The sequence below is a fragment of the Geotrypetes seraphini genome, chromosome 4 (genome assembly GCF_902459505.1).
Source record: "Geotrypetes seraphini chromosome 4, aGeoSer1.1, whole genome shotgun sequence".
Classification (NCBI taxonomy): Eukaryota; Metazoa; Chordata; class Amphibia; order Gymnophiona; family Dermophiidae; genus Geotrypetes; species Geotrypetes seraphini.
In genome coordinates, this window is record NC_047087.1 from 155632014 (window position 1) to 155651673 (window position 19660).

At 44.9% G+C, this 19660-nt stretch overlaps 1 protein-coding gene across 7 annotated transcripts in view; it reads right to left on the bottom strand.

The window, feature by feature from the left end:
• LOC117359220 (probable palmitoyltransferase ZDHHC1) overlaps positions 1-19660 on the bottom strand; it is a 570963-nt gene that overhangs the window by 230799 nt on the left and 320504 nt on the right. For 5 of the 7 annotated variants that reach the window (XM_033941591.1, XM_033941590.1, XM_033941586.1 and 2 more), the window contains one exon: positions 4708-4866. The exons of 1 other annotated variant lie outside the window; for it this stretch is intronic. In XM_033941591.1, the coding sequence (XP_033797482.1) occupies positions 4708-4866 (159 nt within the window). The remainder of the gene's footprint in view (positions 1-4707; positions 4867-19660) is intronic. One more of the 7 variants, XM_033941589.1, reaches the window with a different exon arrangement.

The following is a 19660-nucleotide window of genomic DNA, read 5'->3' on the forward strand; positions in this document are numbered from 1 at the left end:
TTAAGCAAAGCCCTCCCTTCCTCCGACGTCAGCGCTGACATCAGGAAGACTTCCGGTCGGCTGTGTGCGGCAGGGCAGGTAGGGAGAAGGCAATGGCGTACGAAAGAGGGGGGAGGGGGCGGTCCGCCCCGGAGAATGTGCACAGCCGGTCAGGTCCCCCGATCGACCGACAACAGGCCCGGCCGACAAATCTCCCTGCCCTGTAGCCGCGAATCTAAATTACTTCTTACAGCAGCTTCACTACTCCAGCTGCTGTAAGAAGGTAATTTAGATTCGCGGCTACAGGACAGGGAGATTTGTCCGACCGGGCCTGTTCTGTTGTCGGTCGGGTGCAAAAGCGCCACAAAGGTGGAGGCAGGGAGGGAGGAAAGGTGGAGTGGAGAAGAAAAGACGCTTAAGGGGGGAGAAGGCCGCTGAAAGCACTGGGGAAGACAAAGGGGTGGAAAAGAACGCTGAAAGGACATGGGGTAAACGGGAGGAGGGGGAGAGAAAGGACCCTGAAAGCACTGGGGAAGACAAAGGGGTAGAGAAGGCCGTTGAAAGGACATGGGGAAGACAGAGGGGGGAGAAGGCCGCTGAAAGGACATGGGGAAGACAGAGGGGGGAGAAGGACGCTGAAAGGACATGGGGAAGGCAGAGGGGGGAGAAGGATGCTGCCTGACAGGACATGGGGAAGATGGTGGGGGAGAAGGACACTGAAAGGAAATGGGGAAGAGGGAATGGGAAGAAGACGCTGGCAGGGAAGAAGACAGAGGTGCCAGACTATGGGGGGAGCGGAGGGAAAAAGATGGGTGCCAGACCAATTTGGGAGGGGGGAGAAAGGGAGAGGCACAGTAACAGAGCAAATGGAAGACACAGAGAGAAGAGAGGCAGTGGATGGAAGGAATTGAATGAGAACATGAAGAAAGCAGAAACCAGGCAATAAAGGTATGAAAAAAATTATTATTTTTTTTTTTTTTGCTTAAGGATAAAGTAGTATATTAGTTGTGTTGATAAAATTTATAAACATTAGAGGCTCTGGTAGAAACCCGTTTACAAAGTATGTATTCTTCCCAATTAATATTTCCAAATTAATAGTCTTTTTGCTTATTTTTAAATGGGTTTCTACCAGAGCCTTTAATTCAGTAGCATAATTAAATGAAATAACTATTTCTGTAGTTTATAGGGACGGGCGGGGACGTAGGGGATTCCTCGCGGGGACGGGCGGGGACGTAGGGGATTCCTCGCGGGGACGGGTGGGGACGGAGGGATTCCTCGTGGGGACGGGTGGGAGTCCAAACTGGGACGGGTGTGGACTGGTGGGACTTTGGCGGGGACGGGTGGGGACAGGTGGGATTTCTGTCCCCGCGCAACTCTCTATTCTGTGTTGAATTTGTGCCTCTCCCGCTCACTGCCTTCCAGCCTTTGCCCCAAAATTAAGTTGTACCGCCCACACACCCTCTTCCTCCCTTCTCTTAAAGCCGACCCACACCAAAGCTTGCCTGCCCCCTGCTGAAGCTGCCGCAGATTCCCTGCCCGCTGCACCACCCCCACCCTGAAGCCAACTCTGCCAAAGCCAACTCTGCCACCTGACATGCTCCATCCAACTTTCCACCACCACCGCATCAGCAATTCCATGCAGGGATGAGCCAGGTGCATGCTGCATTTGCACGCAGCCAGCCTACAAGCCTTCCCCCCGACGGAGTGACCCATAGGCCTCTGAGGACTAGTAGGAGCTTCTCCTGATGGAATATGGGCAGGAACAATGTGTTCTGGCCATAGGAAAACAAACTCCCCTGTACTCCAAATCCTGTGTCGGCACGAGGTGACTCTTCCTGAAGTCGAACACCCCACTCAGGCACTGCAGCAACTGCACAACTGAATATTCTGACACCCCACAGGCTGATCAACTAGATGCTAAGAGACAGGTGAACCAAAATATCTAGGGTATGAAGATATGCTGCCACCATCACCATCACTGTAGTGAAGGACCTGAGCGTCGACACCATGGAAGGGCAGTGACGCAAACCTTAAACACCGTTCTAGGACATGAAACCTCAGATACTTCCAGTGGTCTGACAAGATGGGACCATGGAAACACATCTCCATTAGATCCAGGGAAACTAGAAATTCCCTCAGAGCCCCAGAGGCAAACATCAAGCACACAGTCTCCATGTGGAAGCAAGACACTTTCGGCACCCTATTGATCTCATGTAGGTCCAGAATTGGTCTCGAAGCTTCGGAGCCATTCCTTGGAATGAGGAAGGATAACAAATATCTCCCAGATCCCAAGTCTGGCTCAGGAATAGGCTCTATAGCCGCACAAGCCAGAAAATCCGCCTTCTAGGAGCAGCCCATCAGGGAATCCAGGAAATACTTGGGCAGAGGACAGAGAAAGTCTAATTTGGAGCCATCTCAGAGGACCTCCAAGACTCAATGGTCGGAGGAAAGGACCTGGCACTCAGCCAGCACAAGTAGACAACAACCACTTTAAATGCTGGAGGGGAGGCACCGGCCAGACACCATAACTGTTTCCTTGCAGGCACCGCTGGACAACCTCCCATGGGTGTATAGCATCGAAAATCACTGAACCACAGTCTGGGAAGAGGAAAACCAATGGCTAGCAGAGAGTCCCTAGTAAGGATGAGAATGCCTGAAGGGATGAGGAAGAGAGTACCCTGAACCCCAGGCCAAACAAAAAGGTAACCCCTTAAGAGCAACCGGCTCAATGTTGACTTAAAGGATGAATCACTGATTGATCCGCAGCATTCTGTGAGCTGAAAGGAAGAAGTGGACAGCTTAAAGAGACCCTTCAACATATCATACAGGGCATCAGTCATAAAGACCACACCCAAGACCAGGAAATCCAGGTCCCGGGGCACAACCATTTTGCAATCATGGCGAAGCTTGGAATGGCATTGTCCTGGCCACAAAGGAAAAGGTCAACGCTGCCTGTACGATGGTGGTCGCCGAGTCAAACAGGTGCATAAGGATGACCCCCCCCCTCCCCGTCACTGGGGAGAGAAATGCATTTGATGCCTTGTGCCACTGAGAAATTCACCTTCAGGGAAGTGAAACGTATGTTAAAAGATCCACCAGGGGATAAAGCCAAGACATGGCACAAGCACATTTCAAAGAACATAAGAATTGCCACTGCTGGGTCAGACCAGTGGTCCATCGTGCCCAGTAGTCCGCTCACGTGGCGGCCCTTAGGTCAAAGACCAGTGCTCTAAATGAGTCCAGCCTCACCTGCGTACGTTCCAGTTTAGCAGGAACTTCTCCAACTTTGTCTTGAATCCTTCAGACACCTCCCAAATTTCTGTAAGGACCCAAACTATGTCAGGATGATCAGGAAAAGAGGTGGATTGCGGCCTCTGGTCACTCATAAGATAACATTCTGCAGTGACAGGCTGTTCAGCCTGCAGCTTCAATTCCTGGAGAGATTCAGAGATCAAATCTACAAAATGTGTAGGCTTAAAAAATCTGTGCATAGTGGGATCCTCCCCAAGATCTGGGGCCCCACTTGGATCTCGATCCTGAAGATCCGCCAGGACTGCCACATCTCCAGCAGCTGTGATAAACACCTGCACAAGCAGAGATATGGAATCGGGAGCAACCACAGTCACAGGCATCCAATGGCACAGTCAGCACATGAGGCATCCTGCTGTTAGAGGATTTAGGGTTGGGCAGGCTCAGAATTTCTGTCAGCCCAACCAAGATAATGAAGGGAATAGACTTAGTAGATAAAGACAGGTTGTTCACCCTCTCCAAGGTAGAGAGAATGAGAGAGCACTCTCTAAAGTTAAAAGGGGATAGATTCCGTACAAATGTAAGGAAATTCTTCTTCACCCAGAGTGGTAGAAAACTGGAATGCTCTTCTGGAGGCTGTTATAGGGGAAAACACCCTCCAGGGATTCAAGACAAAGTTAGACAAGTTCCTGCTGAACCAGAACGTAAGCAGGTAAGGCTAGTTCCAGTTAGGGCACTGGTCTTTGACTTAAGGGCCGCAGTGTGAGCGAACTGCTGGGCACAATGGACCACTGGTCTGACCTAGCAGCTGCAATTCTTATGTTCTTATGCTGCTGTGCTAGAGAACAGCAGGACACTACAGAGGAGGAATCCAAATGATATGTTAGCCTCAAATTTTTCAGCCGTCAGGGGATTCAATGTCTGTAGAGAATCCCCTGATGGCATGATACTCAGGACTGCATCAATATGTAGGAAGAGCCAGGAGTGAGCTGTCCACACAGAGGAGCTGGGAGTAAGCAGCCAGCATGGAGCTAAGGAACGGGCATGAGCAGTGTGGAGCTGAATGCGAGCAGCTGGCAGCCCACAGTCACTGTATTTATTTGTATTTATTAGTATTTGATAAAACTGCCATTTACAAGAACTTGTACAAATTCCAATATTCTGTAAAAATATATCAAGAGAGACTTGGAAACAAAAAATGAAAGACAGACAAGAGGGAAGGGAATGCATAGTACAACAGCAATTATTCAGAAGACTATAACAAAAAAATATTGGACACACAAAGAGGGGCAAAAAACAGTGAATATCTCTGAAAGGGAATTAAATATTCTTTATACACATCATAATTTTATATACACATGTCATAATTTTATAGGCTTTGATTGGAAAAATACATATTGAGAGAGATGTAGCTGTTGAGATATTTCTATAATAGCATTAAGAGTGAGTGCTATTTACGGTGATTGAAAGAATACATACTGAGATAGATGTGGAAGCTTAGAAGTTGTCCTAAGAGCACCAATGTGAGGAGACCCAGAACAACCACCAGTGCAGCTAGGGCTAAAATTGCAGGAGCTTGTGTCTTCACAGGAGCTGCAGGCAGAAACACAAACCAGGCATCTGTATGGTTCTTTAGCACTATAAAACAAACATAAGGAGAAATTAGGTTCTCACCTGCTAATTTTCTTTCTGTTAGCCTATAGACCGGTATAGCTCCTTATGGATGGATATTATACCTCACTGCTACCAGCAGGTGGAGAATGAGATCAAACTTGTATATCAGTATAGCTTCCCCTCTACTAATCCAGTCTGCTGAATAACCAAGCAGAACCTAGGAAAAGTCTTAAAACAGTGAAATACACTCCGAACAGGAGTGGAAAAAAAACAAACATCAGCAAACAACTGTTGGAACATGTGTAGAACTGTATCCTGGAAAATAAAAACATCCCCTGAGCTCACCAGCTGAACCATAGTCGCTGTTCTTAATTCTCCCCAGCCCTAGAAAAATACTAGAACCCGCAGAAAAATTTCAAAATCTGCACGCGAGCAAAAACCTACAATCACTGCACAAAGACAGACAGGGTGGGGAACTATACCGGTCTATAGGCCAACAGAAAGAAAATTAGCAGGTAAGACCCTAATTTCTCCTTCTGTATCACCTGGTAGATTGGTATAGTTCAATATGGATGGGACATACCAAAGCAGTACCCATCAAGGGTGGGACCCCCGAAGGTGTCCCCACATGCTTGAACATCCACCCGGTAGTGTCTGACAAAGGAATGTAGAGAAGACCAAACTGCAGCCTTGCAAATATCCACTGGAGTGACTAGAGAAGATTCAGCCCAAGAAGCTGCCTGACCCCTAGAGGAATGAGCCTTGAGAAATTCTGGAACAGGTTTCTTCTTCAGAAGATAAGCGGAAGCAATAGTCTCCTTGATCCAGCGCACAATAGTAGCCTTAGACGTGCCATCCCCCTTACGAGGTCCCGCTAGAAGGACAAAAAGATGATCTGATTTCCTGATCTCCTGGGTCCTCTGAACATAAGAGCGAAGGACCCGAAGAGGACTCGGAAGAGCCCTCCCGGCTATCCAACACCGGGAAGACTACTGCCTGATTGACATGAAAAAGAGAAACTACCTTTGAAAAAAAGGAAGGAACAGGCCTCAAGACAACCCGCTCCCTAGAAAACTCCAAGAAGGGAGCCCTACAAGAGAAAGCCTGCAGCTCAGAGACACGTCTAGCTGAAGTAATGGCCACTAAGAAGACCGCTTTAAGAGTAAAGTCCTTCAAAGAAAAGTCACCCAATGGTTCAAAAGGAGGGCGCACTAGAACTGACAGAACCAGATTCAGATCCCAAGATGGAACAGAGGGATGTACAGGAGGCCTGAGCAATTTGGCCGCCCGCAAGAAGCAAATCACATCATGAATGGCAGTCAAATGCTGACCTTTCAACAAAGCACGAAAAGCTGACAAGGCCGCAAGCTGAACCCAGAGAGAAGACCAAGCCAGGCTGCTGTCCAGGCCATCCTGCATGAACTCTAAGATGTTAGACATGGAAGTGTGAAAAGAGACAACTCCACGCACAGTACACCACTCCTCAAATAGATGCCAAACCTTTACATAAGACCAAGCGGTGGAAAGCCTCCAGGACCCCAAGAGAGTAGAGATCACTTTATCTGAATACCCCTTCTTACCTAGGTGACCCCTTTCAAGAGCCCAGGCATAAGAAAGAAGGGACCTAGATCTAACATGAGAATGGGGCCCTGAGTCAGAAGGTCATCCAAGAGAGGTAGAGGAAGAGGACTGCCACCAGATGCCTCACAAGATCCGCATACCATGGACATCGAGGCCAATCCGGAGCCACCAGAACCACGAGGCCTGGATGGTGAATTATGCGGAGAAGAACTCTGCCCACTAATGGCCATGGAGGGAACACATACAACTGCCCCTCCATTGACCATGGTTGAATCATAGCATCCAGGCCCTCGGCCTCACCGTTTCTGCAATGTTTAAAAAAGCAGGGTGTTTTGGCATTGACACTTGTGGCCATCAGGACCATGAGGGGCTGACCCCAAGACTGCATTATCAACTGAAAGGCCACCGGGCTTAGAAACCACTCTCCGGGATCTAGGATGTGACAACTTAGGAAGTCCGCTTGAACATTCTCCATTCCGGCTATGTGGGATGCTGATATTTCTTGAAGGTGCGACTCCACCCAAGCTATGAGCAGAGCTGCCTCTTGTGCCACCAGAGTGCTCCTGGTGCCCCCCTGATGATTGACATAGGCCACCGCCATGGCATTGTCTGACAGAACCCTGACTGACTTGCCCATCAGAAAGGACTGGAAGGCCACCAATGCCAGACAGATGGCTCTGGTCTCCAAGACACTGAGTGACAAGAAGCCTCCTCCATTGACCAGGTGCCCTGAGCTGAGTGACCTAGACACTGAACCCCCCCAACTGAGAAGACTGGCATCCGTGAGCAGCACCGTCCACTGTGGCTGATCCAGACTTGCCCCTTGTTCAAGATGGGGGGTCTGGAGCCATCAACGAAGAGTGCCCTGAGGTAAGCCCGGAAGCAGAACAGACTGTGCTTCTGAGGCAACCACCTCCAAAGAAGAGCATACTGAAGAGGATGCATCAAGGGAGGCCGCCATCGACCCCAAGACTTGGAGGAAATCCTGCACCCGAGGACACTGGGACACTATAAGCAGGTGAATTTGAGATTGCAATTTGCTTATCCGGGCCTCTGGAAGGAAGACCTTCCCCAAGGAGGTGTTGAACAGCACCCCTAGATACTCCAGGCGCTGAGAGGGAGCCAGCCAGCTCTTGACAAGGTTGACTACCCATCCCAGTGACTGCAGAAACTCCACCACCCAAGCTGTGACCCGGGCTCTCCTGGAATGAAATGGATAAGTGTTGACTATGATGTCAAGGAAAGCATTGAGATGCTCTATGATGTCGACGTAGATCTAGAAGAAGCGTTTTGACATCTTGATAATGTTTCTCTCCTTTACCTTGAATGTCAATCGGGAGTGCGATATCTGGCTCTCGATGGCTGTGTAGAGCATTGCTCGGGCTGGGCTAGTACCGGTTGTGTCATTGTAGTGGCTTGAATTGTTTAGGACTGTAACATGCAAGCCAACTCTCTTTGTAGTATCTCTCTGATCTGCTCCTGGACAGAGGGCACTGATACTATATTAGTCATTGGTACAGATAATTTCTGGTGTCAAAGTGTTGGTGGCCTCGATGATGAGGCACACCTTGTAGGAGACACCACTTGCAAAGATGGTGTTGGCCTTGAGATAAGGCTGATGCATGCTAGGATATGAAAGCATGCTTATGCTTCTTAGCCTTTTTACTAAGCTCTCCGAATGACTGCTTTGGTGATGAGGTAAACTTCGAACGAGGTGTCAATGTCAATGCCGGCTTCTATGCTGAAGATGGGACTAGTATGTCGGCATCAGAATTAATGGATATCCTTGATACTCCCAAACTGATCCTGTTACACCAAGCATACCACTTGAAGCCACTAGAAGGTTCTGATATAGAGGGAAAGACTGTCGACACAAGATCGAAGGACTCTATGGTCTGGGAAGGTCGAGTAAATTTGACACCGAGAAGGACTGAAAAAAAGGCTTGGGAATGACCAAAACACAGATCTTTGGAAAAAATCAAAAACATTTTATACAAACAATTGAAAAATGAATTAAAAAAAAAAAAAAGGAGGAAAAAATAACCAGGAAGGCAGAAAAATACAACTGAACAAGGAAGAAGTATATGAAAAAGTAGCTTTGGATCTGACAAAAAGATTACAAAGACAGATCTTAAAGTTGACTAATCAGGGATTGATTGAAAGCTTTTTAACACAGAGAGATCATAGATTTTTGAACAGGAAATCACAGACTACACCAGTATTTTATGTCTTGCCTAAAATACATAAACATTTAGAAGATCCTCCGGGAAGACCAATAATGTCATCTAGAGGTTCGCTATTAGAACCTCTCTCGATGTTTGTAGATGAGTTCTTAAAACATGAAGTCTTAAAAATGGATTCTTATGTACAAGATTCCAGAGATGTGATGGTCAAATTGAATGAAACTCGTAGTGAGTTATTTCCATTCATAATTGTTTCCTTTGATGTAACTTCGTTGTATACATCAGTTCCTCAGGATGATGCTTTGAGAATCATCAATAAGATTTTTGATAAAAGAGAAAGATCACCTATCCCCTCTGCTTTTTTATCGAATCTAGCAAGGTTATCAATGAAAGATAATTTTTTTCTTTACAATAAAAGATATTATAGACAAAAGAAAGGAGTAGCAATGGGGCAGTGTTCGCCCCCTCAGTTGCGAATTTATATATGGCAGATTTCGAATCTACTTGGATTAAGCATTCACCTTTCGGAACTTGCGTGCACAGTTGGTTTCGGTATATCGATGATGTGCTAGTATTATGGAAGGGCAACAAAGAAGATTTACACAGTTTCTTGATTTGGCTAAACAGCTGTGATACAAATATAATATTCACGATGAACTTTTCAAAAACACAGCTGGTATATCTAGATCTATTAATTATTCAACAAGAAAATCATTTTGATTTTGACATCCATATTAAGCATACAGACAGAAACACGTTTTTGGACTTTCATCCAGCTAGCCTTAGGAGGAACCTTCCTTTTTCACAATTCCTATGCTTAAAAAGAAACTGTTCCACCAACAGTAGTTTCAAACTACGATCAAAATCTTTGTTGCAGAAACTGGAACAGCGTGGCTATCCTGAGAATGTGTTAAAAAAAAGCCTTCAAAATATTACTAAATATTATCAAAGAGACTGGTTGTTACAAAAAAAAGTTCATAATGAAGATGACCATAAGGATGGCACATTCACTTGTGTGCTTCGTTATTCAGCACAAGGGAATGAAATAGCAAATATTCTGAAAGAAAATTGGAAAATTATTCAAACAAATTCTATTTTCAATGATTTACATTTACGTATAGCCTTCACACACGACAGGAACTTGAAAGATATTTTGTCTCCCACCATATGTGACATTGAGAAACACACTCAAGTGCTACAAGTCTTTTTTAAATGTGGTAAATGCAGAATTTGTAAAATCACAGTATCCCAGAAAGAATTTGCTAATCCTATTGATGGGAAGAAATATAAAATCAAGCATTTTTTAACTTGTACATCTGATCATATCATCTATTTGATATCCTGTCCATGCAATAAATGGTATGTGGGAATGTCCACACAACCGTTTAAAACTAGAATGGCAGAACATAAATCAAGTTTAAAATGTGAAAAACATAATGTCCCTCTAGTAGAGCATTGCACACAGATGCATAAATTTTTGGACTTGAAATGTTTTTGCATTGACAAAGAAGTACAGAATATCCGAGGAAGGGATAGGCAATGTAAGTTACATCAAAGAGAATCCTGTTGGATTTTTAGGCTTGGCACCCTAAACTAAAGGGTTTAAATACGACAGTGGATTGGTGTTTGTTTTTTTAAAAGTTTTTTTGAAACTTTTTGAATCGTTCAGTTATTGTATTTTCATCTAAGTTTTTTGTCTGTTTTTAATCAGTTCTAGCTTATGTATTTACAAATTAGGTGTTTAACGCGCATGTGCCAGTATATGAGTGACATCAGAGAATTAGAGTATAACAACGCATGCGTGGCGTCTGTTAGGTGTCAGCGTGGTTTTGCTTTATAACCGAAGCTAAGCTGTTCAGTGAGTAACCGAGGGTAATATTATAATAACTGTTTGATATGTAGTGTTATAGGATTAATTTTGATTTATTCTATGTTTGTAGTTTTAAACTAGACCCCTGAAGAAGCCGTCAAGAAGGCAAAATGGGTCCTGTAGGGCCACAGGCCAGAAGGAGCTATGCTTATTAAGCAGATGTACCGGCAACATACAAAAAGATAAGTGCTGGGCATCAAGCTCTATGGTTGCACTAAACATTAAGCACTTTATTATAAGTTTTTTGCACAAAGCATTTAGCACTTTAAATTATCAGTAAAGCTTAAAGCTCGATGAAAGATACCATATCCCTGCTTAAACTGTTTTAAAATATCTTTGATTAATCAATGCAGGCGTCTGAGAGCTTATGAGCACTTCAATTTATATATATTGATAACAATTATTTGTAGAACTCCAAATAGCACAACTTCTTAGCCAACGTTGTGTGGGAAGGCACAGGCACATGTGCACTACAGAAAAATTTTAAGTGAAAGGACACTTTTGCACTGTCTGTGCCAGGTTCCATAGATGACATCACCCACATGTGAGAATATGCTGAATGCTTGTCCTAGGATAATGCCTTGTATCTTAGGTTCCTTTATGTTGTGGACTGTTATAATATTTTACTTTTCCTTTTATATTAATTCCTAGTCTGTGGAAATTTCTCTATCATGGATATATTGAAGTGATTGTAAATTTAAACCAATAGAAAAATAATTTAAAAAAAAAAAAAGAACTTTGGAATATAAGGTTACAAGTATCTGACTCTGGTGAGATCTCATTTAGAATACTGTGTACAATTCTGGAGGCCGCACCTTCAAAAAGATATAAAAAGGATGGAGTCAGTCCAGAGGAAGGCTACCAAAATTGTGTGTGGTCTTTGAGATAAGGCGTATGGTGACAGACTTAAAGATCACAATCTGTATACTTTGGAGGAAAGGTGGGAGAGGGGAGATATTATAGAGTTGTTTAAATACCTACATGAGTCGAGTCTCTTTCATTTGAAAGGAAACTCTGCAATGAGAGGGCACAGGATGAAGTTAAAGAGGTGATAGGCTCTAGAGCAGGGGTGTCCAACCTTTTGGCTTCACTGGGCCGCATTGGCAAAAAAAAAAATGTTTCTGGGGCCGCACAAATGCTGCAGCAAGACAGAGGAGGGAGCTGGCAAGACGGTAAACACCCGGGGGCAGCAGAGGAAAACACTGCATCGCTCTCAACCGGGGCCACACAAAATACTTCACGGGGCCACATGCCTCCCTCGGGCCGCAGGTTGGACACCCCTGCTCTAGAGTAATCTTAGGAAATACTTTTTTTACGGAAAGGGTGGTAGATGCGTAGAACAGTCTCCTGGAAGAGGTGGTAGAAACAGAGACTGTATCTGAATTCAAGAGGGCCTGGGATAGGCATGTAGGATCTCTCAGAGAGAGAAAGAGATAATGGTTACTGTGGATGGGCAGACTAGATGAGCCATTTGGCCTTTATCTGCCGTCATATTTCTATGTTGTTCCTGAGGAACAACAAAGGCGAAAAAACAGTGTGACAAGGCAGTGGCTGCTGCCAGAAGGATTCTGGGCTGTATAAAGAGAGGCGTAGTCAGTAGAAGGAAGAAGGTGTTGATGCCCCTGTACAGGTCATTGGTGAGGCCCCACTTGGAGTATTGTGTTCACTTTTGGAGACCGTATCTGGCGAAAGACGTAAGAAGACTTGAGGCGGTCCAGAGGAGGGCGACGAAAATGATAGGAGGCTTGCGCCAGAAGACGTATGAGGAGAGACTGGAAGCCCTGAATATGTATACCCTAGAGGAAAGGAGAGACAGGGGAGATATGATTCAGACGTTCAAATACTTAAAGGGTATTAACGTAGAACAAAATCTTTTCCAGAGAAAGGAAAATGGTAAAACCAGAGGACATAATTTGAGGTTGAGGGGTGGTAGATTCAGGGGCAATGTTAGGAAATTTTACTTTACGGAGAGGGTGGTGGATGCCTGGAATGCGCTCCCGAGAGAGGTGGTGGAGAGTAAAACTGTGACTGAGTTCAAAGAAGCGTGGGATGAACACAGAAGATTTAGAATCAGAAAATAATATTAAAGATTGAACTAGGCCAGTTACTGGGCAGACTTGTACGGTCTGTGTCTGTGCATGGCCGTTTGGAGGAGGATGGGCAGGGGAGGGCTTCAATGGCTGGGAGGGTGTAGATAGGCTGGAGTAAGTCTTAACAGAGATTTCGGCAGTTGGAACCCAAGCACAGTACCGGGTAAAGCTCGCCCAGAAATAGCTAAGAAGAAAAAAAAAAAAAATTTAAATTGAATCAGGTTGGGCAGACTGGATGGACCATTCGGGTCTTTATCTGCCGTCATCTACTATGTTACTATGTTAGGAGACCAGTGACCCTGCATACGAAGAGCATCCAGATAAGCTCCCCAAGCATAGTTGGATGAGTCCGTGGTCAGAATTTTCTGATATGGAGGAGTATGAAACAACAACCCTCTGGAGAGATTTGAAGAATTCATCCACCACTGTAGAGACTGATGAAAAGAAGATGTGAGTGTAATCTGCTGAGACAATGGGATGTGAGAGACCATTGAGGAGTCCTGAGATGAAGTCTCGCAAAAAGAGTAATGTGAACTGTGGAGATCATGTGGCCCATTAGCACCATCATCCTTCTGGCCAAGATTGATGGAAGGTGACAAACCTGAGTGCAAAGGTGAATCAAATTGTCTTGCCTTTGCTGAGGGAGAAATTCTCTGAGATGAATGGGGTTGAGCAGAGCTCTATGAACTGCAGAGTCTGAGAGGGTTGAAGTTGAGATTTGGGAAAGTTGACTTCGAACCTCAACTAATGAAGCAAGAGAACTGTGTATTGTGTGGCTGCACCCCTTGAGACATGGCATCTTTTATCAACCAATCATCGAGATAATTAAACACTTGAAGACCTTGGGCTCGTAATGCCACTGCTACTACTACCAGGCACCAGGAAGGACTTCTTCTGATGGTCGAAAAAGGACTCTCTTGGAAGATGATCTGGAGATATAGTATCAAAATGAATCAAAATGACTTTTGTTATTAATTCCCAGTGTGGATAATAAAACTAGAGTCAGCCTCCGATTGGCTGGGGAAGAGGCTGAGAAAGAAAAACAGCAGCTATGCTCTCCATGAGCCCATCAAAAAGACTGAGCAGGTTTCTGAGAAGCTGCTGGTTAAGACTTTTGTGGACACTGTTGCTTTTGCTTCTTCTGCCGAGGCATATGAGGTGCATCAGGTTTTGTTGAGTAATGCCTCTGATAAGAGGGAGAAGACTTGAAAGGTCTAAAGGTTGAAGGAGGTTTAGACCAAAAGCATCCCATTGTTTTTCATGGTCCGAGAGTTTATGTGTAGCATTTTCAATAGAATCACTAAAAAGCTCATCTTCCAAACAGGGAATATTAGACAATCTATCTTGAAGATTGATGTCCATATCTGAGATTCTCAGCCATGCCAAATGACTCATTGCCACTGACATAGCTGAAGCTCTAGATCAGTGTATCACAAATAGTGTGCTGTGGCACACTAGTGTACCTCCTGAGATTTCAGGTGTTCTGCACCACACCGGCGAGGAGGAGAGTCATCCGTACTGGCTGACTGCGAGAGGCACATCCTGTAGGCAGTCAGCCAGCATGGATGACTCTCCTCTTCGACAGTATCTCTCCTCCTCTCCCTGCACCTCCTCTCCACCCGGATCTCTCCACTGAAGCGGGCTGCAGCCTGATGGGCCTCCGCGCATACATAGACGTTGACACAATGACATCATGCAGGCGCATGATGTCATCGCATTGACGACTGCACACTTCCGGGTGCCTTCCGGATGTGGCATTGGGTTTAGTGCGCCGCCGGCAGGAAAGTTTACGAGACACTGTTCTAGATAATTCAAAAGCATCATAAGCAGATCTAGCATCTATATATCATCTAGCGTATGGAAAATATTGTAAAATTCCTGCAGATGTTGAGAAGGAATATGTTTATCAAAAGGCAATTTTTTAACAAGGTGCTTTACATAGCAGGAGATATAAAAATTGTAATTAAGGACCCTGTTTGCCAACACAGAACTCTGATAAAGGCGACATCCAAATTTGTCCATAGTGCGCCCCTCACGTCCCGGCAGGACTGAGGCATAGACCTTTGATAGAAAAGATTTTTTCAGAATTGACTCCACAGTCAAGGATAGGTGTTGAAGTTGTGGCTTATCAAAACCTGGAGAAGACATAATTTTATATAGAGAATCAAGTTTTCTGGGAGCCACTGTAATGGTCAAGAGCGTTTCCCAATTCTTGTGAAGAGTCTCTTTGAGAATACTATGCAATGGTAGCTTGAGAAGAAGGAGGGTCATCATAAACTAAGGTCTCTAGATATTCAGTGCTGTAGGCGGAATCAGTTTCAAGTTTGATAGGCAAGTCTTTGCCTGTCTTATAAATTTTGTAAAAGAGATCCTTTCAGTAGGGGATCTTGTTTTAGGCAGAGTTTTTTGAGGAGACTTGTCCAAAAGAGTATCATAAGCCTCAGTTGCAGAAACAGAAAAGTCCCCATCCAAATCAGACTGTAAATCAGAGTCAAAAATAGGCTTTGGTGAAGGTGTGATTCGAGAGGACAGTTGCTATAGACAACTCTGGTACCGATCGAAAGACAAGAAACACGAATGACGTTTAGAAATATGTGATGAAGACCAGTGCTTTCTAGACTTTAAACGTTGAGGTGAAGAAGAGGAGTATCGATGTCTCGATGAAATGGATTGTCTCGATGTAGAGCTGGACCTCTGATGAGATGATCGACGTTGAGGTGTCGAGCATCGAGAAGCGCGATAGTGACTGGAGAAATATCCCTGTTGAAGTTGCACCACAGGAGGGGCCTAAAACAACTGGGCCGATTCCGGGGTTTGAGCTGCCTGGGACAATCAGGCCCTGAGGCCAGCCATTCTGGAGATGGCTGGCTTGTCGGACGGACGGGCTTGACACCCATCCGTCCGACCAACAATTTTTAAGGTACGGGGAGGGGGGTGGGGGATCATGTGGTTGGCAGGGGGGGTCATGGGTCGGCGGGAGGGTGATCGGGGGTTGGGAGGAGCGGTTGTGGGGGGTTACGTCGAGGGCAGGAGGGCCTGGGATCCCTCCTGCCCGTATTTTAGTGGGGGGTGGAGGTTAGGGGGTGTCGCCAGGCCAGGAGGGCATGGGCTCCTTCTTGGCCCCATCGGACTCAGCAGGGAGGTGTGGGATCGCGGGGCAAGAGGGCTTGGGCTCCCTCTTGCCCTGATGCTGTCAGGGAGTCAGCGGAGCAAGAGGGCTTGGGCTCCCTTTTGCCCCAATGTTGTCGGAGGTTTGGGGTGTTGCCAGGCAGGAGGGCTTGGGCACCTTCCTGCCCGATCGTAATAGCTGGGGGAGGGCTGATCACTGTAGGAGAGATGGCTCATCTCTCCGGCCAGCGATGGTGATTGCCCATCCCCTCCGAACCGCGGTACTTCGGGGAGAGGATCGCCGGCAGAGGAGATGCCCTGCCGCGATGCTCACCCCGAAGTATCATGGTTCGGAGGGGGGTGGGTGATTACCATTGCTGGCAGGAGAAATGAGCCATCTCTCCTGCAGTGAACATTGCAGGAGGGGGTAGGCAGGTTGCTGGGGCCGCTGAGCTGCAGCAATCAGCTCATCGGCCCCTTTTCGGCACTTATACCTGTTTTACTTGGTCTAAGTCAAAACGTATAAGTGCCGACTAGGCAACCTGTCAAAATCTTTGGTTATACCTGTTGTACGCCTAGGTCTAGCTCGGCCCACCTCCTGCCCTTTCCCCTCCTCTAAAAATGCCTCTTTTCTCTCTGTGAGTTTAGAGGCAGGAGAAAAGCTAAAACCAACTTTGATTATGGGACGATCAGGCTTTTTGATCGTCCAAGTACCCATTTAGGCCACTTTTTAGACGTTTTTTTTTATTATGAGCCCCTTAGTTTTCAAAATAAAGATTATGTATTTTAAGATCCATTACAATTAGAACAATTTCTGAAGGGTAATGAGAAACAGTTCTTTTTGATTTGGAGTATTAAAGTTAAATATTACATTTATTAAAATAGGATTATTATCCTAATTGATTACACTGTACGTATATTTTCATTATCTTGTTAACCTCATTCTCTCTTGATGTAGGCCAGATGGATTTCTAGAATTATATTTTAAAAGAATGTCCTGATTTAGTTAAATTTCTTGAAAGCCAGTTGCCACAGATTCTCTGTCTTGAATCAACATCGCCATTTGAAATTAAGTCTACACAACAAGTTCATGACACACGAGTAGTATCCAAGTACCCTCGGCCCATTATAGTGAGGATTTTATGTTATGCTCAGGGTATATAAATTTTGCGACTAGCTAAATTAAAATCACCAATAACTTATGAGGGCCAAAAAATCCTGGTTTTCCCTGATTTAGCTAACAACTAGGAGCACAATATGGGCTTTTGTTTCCTGCAAGACTGACGCTGACTCTTTTTAATACATCCAAAACTTTTGATGATCCTGAGGAATTACAAAAATATTTAGATTCTGTGGTTGATACTTGTTGATACATTACATTACTGACTTCTATTCTGCTTGTACCTTGCAGTTCTAAGCGGATTACATCAAAAGATAACTGGACATTTCCAGGAAGAAGATTACAATTAATGGCGCTGATAACAAATTCAATTTTGAGGTGAGGTTACAAAGTGGAAAAATGAGGAGAGCGCCAGAACGAGCTGGAAATTTATGAGAAAGTTGCAGAGTGGATGCTGGTTACATTGTTGAGTCTTAGGGGGAGATTACAGGTAGGGAGAGGGAGAGGGGAGAATAGCATGGCGGAATGGAAGGGGGGTTAGGACATCTGGATGAATTTTTTGAATAGTAGGGTTTTGATTTCTTTTCGGAAAGCTTTGAGGTCAGTTGTTGCTGTCAGCAGGTTGGTGATGGAGGGGTCCAATTTTGCTGCTTGTGCTGCTAGTAGGTGGTCATACATCTTTTTGCGCTTAGTTCCTTTGGGGTAGGAGAATGGGGACTGGGTTCTCCTTTGTCTGGATGAAAGGTTCCGGTTTAGGTGGTTGTTTAGGTGGGTGGGTTCCATTCCGTTTAATGTTTTGAATAATAGGTAGTATAGTTTGAATTGAATGCGAGCTTGTATAGGTAGCCAGTGTGAATCTAGGTAGGCACTGGTGATGTGATCAAATTTTCCAAGAGAATAGATCAGTCTGAGGGCTGTGTTCTGTACGGTCTGTAATTGTTTTATTAAGTAGGTGGGGCAAGGTAGGTAGAGGATATTGCAGTAGTCCATTAGACTTAGGACTAGGGATTAGTCTATGAGTCTGTATTGTTCTTTTCAAAGAATTTTCTTATTTTGCGTAGGTTGCGCATGGTAAAAAATGCTTTTTGAGTGGTTTTGTTGATTTGCACCTGAAGAGTGCAGCATCTATCTATTGTTACTCCTAGGAGTTTGAGAACGGGCTGTATGGGATATTTGGTGGCATTTATTTCTAGTTCGGTTATAAAAGGGGTTTTGTCCTTTTCAAGCAATAGAAATTTTGTTTTGTCTGGGTTGAGCTTCAGTTTGTGGTCTATCATCCATTTTTCCACTGCTTCTAGTGTTTTTTCCAAGTTGTCTGTTGTAGTGGAGTCTTGTGAGTCGAAGGGGAGGAGTATGGTTATATCATCTGCGTAGCTGAATGAAGTTACTTCGAGGTTGTCTAGCATGGTACCAAGGGAGGATATGAAGAGATTGAAGAGCATAGGTGACAGTGGTGACCCTTGAGGTACTCCGCAGGGATTGGTCCAGGGGTCCGATATAAAATCTTTTGATTTTACTCTGTATGTTCTTGTTTTGAGGAATCCTTGGAACCAATTGTATACCCCGCCTGAGATCCCTATTGCTTCTAATATCTGAAGAAGTATGGTGTGGTCAACCAGGTCAAATGTGGCAGAGAGGTCGAGTTGAATTATCAGCATCCTTCTTCCTTTGCTAAGGTGCTGCGGGGCTAGATCTAGTAGGGATACTAGCAGTGTCTCTGTACTGTGGTTGGATCTGAACCCTGATTGAGTGGGGTGGAGTAGGTTGTGGTCTTCAAGGTAATTGGAGAGGTATTGTGCAACCAGACCTATTAGTTTAACATATAATGGAATTGAGGCGATGGGCCTGTAGTTGGAAGGGGTGTCTATTGGGCCTTTATGGTCTTTCAGTATTGGGGTAATTATGATTTCTCCTTGGTCTTGTTGGAATTGACCTTCCGTGAGTGTTGTTTGAATCCATTGCAAGAGGCTAGCTCTAAATATGGAGGAGGCATTTGTTAGTAAATATGAGGGACAGTTGTTCAGGTCGCATGACGCTTGACTATATGTATGTATGTATATTTCTGCTTACTGGGGAGAATGGGCAGTTTAGAATGTTGGTCATTTTGATTTGATTGCAATTCAAATGGTATGCATAAAGATCTATTCTATGAGAGTATGAGTATATGGGAGATTGCATTTAAATATGATTGTGGATTCAGTTATCTAATTTGCCCGAGTAGATGGAAGTAGGGTCACAGAATGGTTTCTTGTTATAGGGCAACAACAAAAAAGAAGAATCAAACGAGACTGCAGTAAAATGAGTCGAAGAACAAAAACTGCAGTAATGGTGTATAGGACGCCAAATCTTTACTGGACGAACATAAAAATAATGATAAAACAGTTTATATCCAAAAGGACAGATAAGGCTGGACCCGACACAGTCCGTGTTACCAAGAAGCACTCCTTCCTCAGGGGTCCTAATCTAAATGGTTGATAAATGTGTGAACAAAAAATATATGTATGAATAATAATGATGACAGCAAGAAAAATGGTATTACATAAATGATATATATGATATATGATCCAAAATTGAATGGTGAAAATCAGGGGTGCCCAACCTTTTGGCTTCCCTGAGCCGCATTGACCAAAAAAATGTTTCTGAGGCCGCACTAATACGCAAACGCTGCAGCAAGACAGAGGAGGGAGCCGGCAAGACAGTAAACACCCGGGGGCAGCAGAGGAAAATACTGCATTGCCCTCAACCGGGGCCACAGAAAATACTTCACGGGGCCGCATGCGGCCCTCGAGCCGCAGGTTGGACACCCCTGGTGTAAATGCTATATAAGAACATAAGAAGTTGCCTCCACTGGGTCAGACCAGAGGTC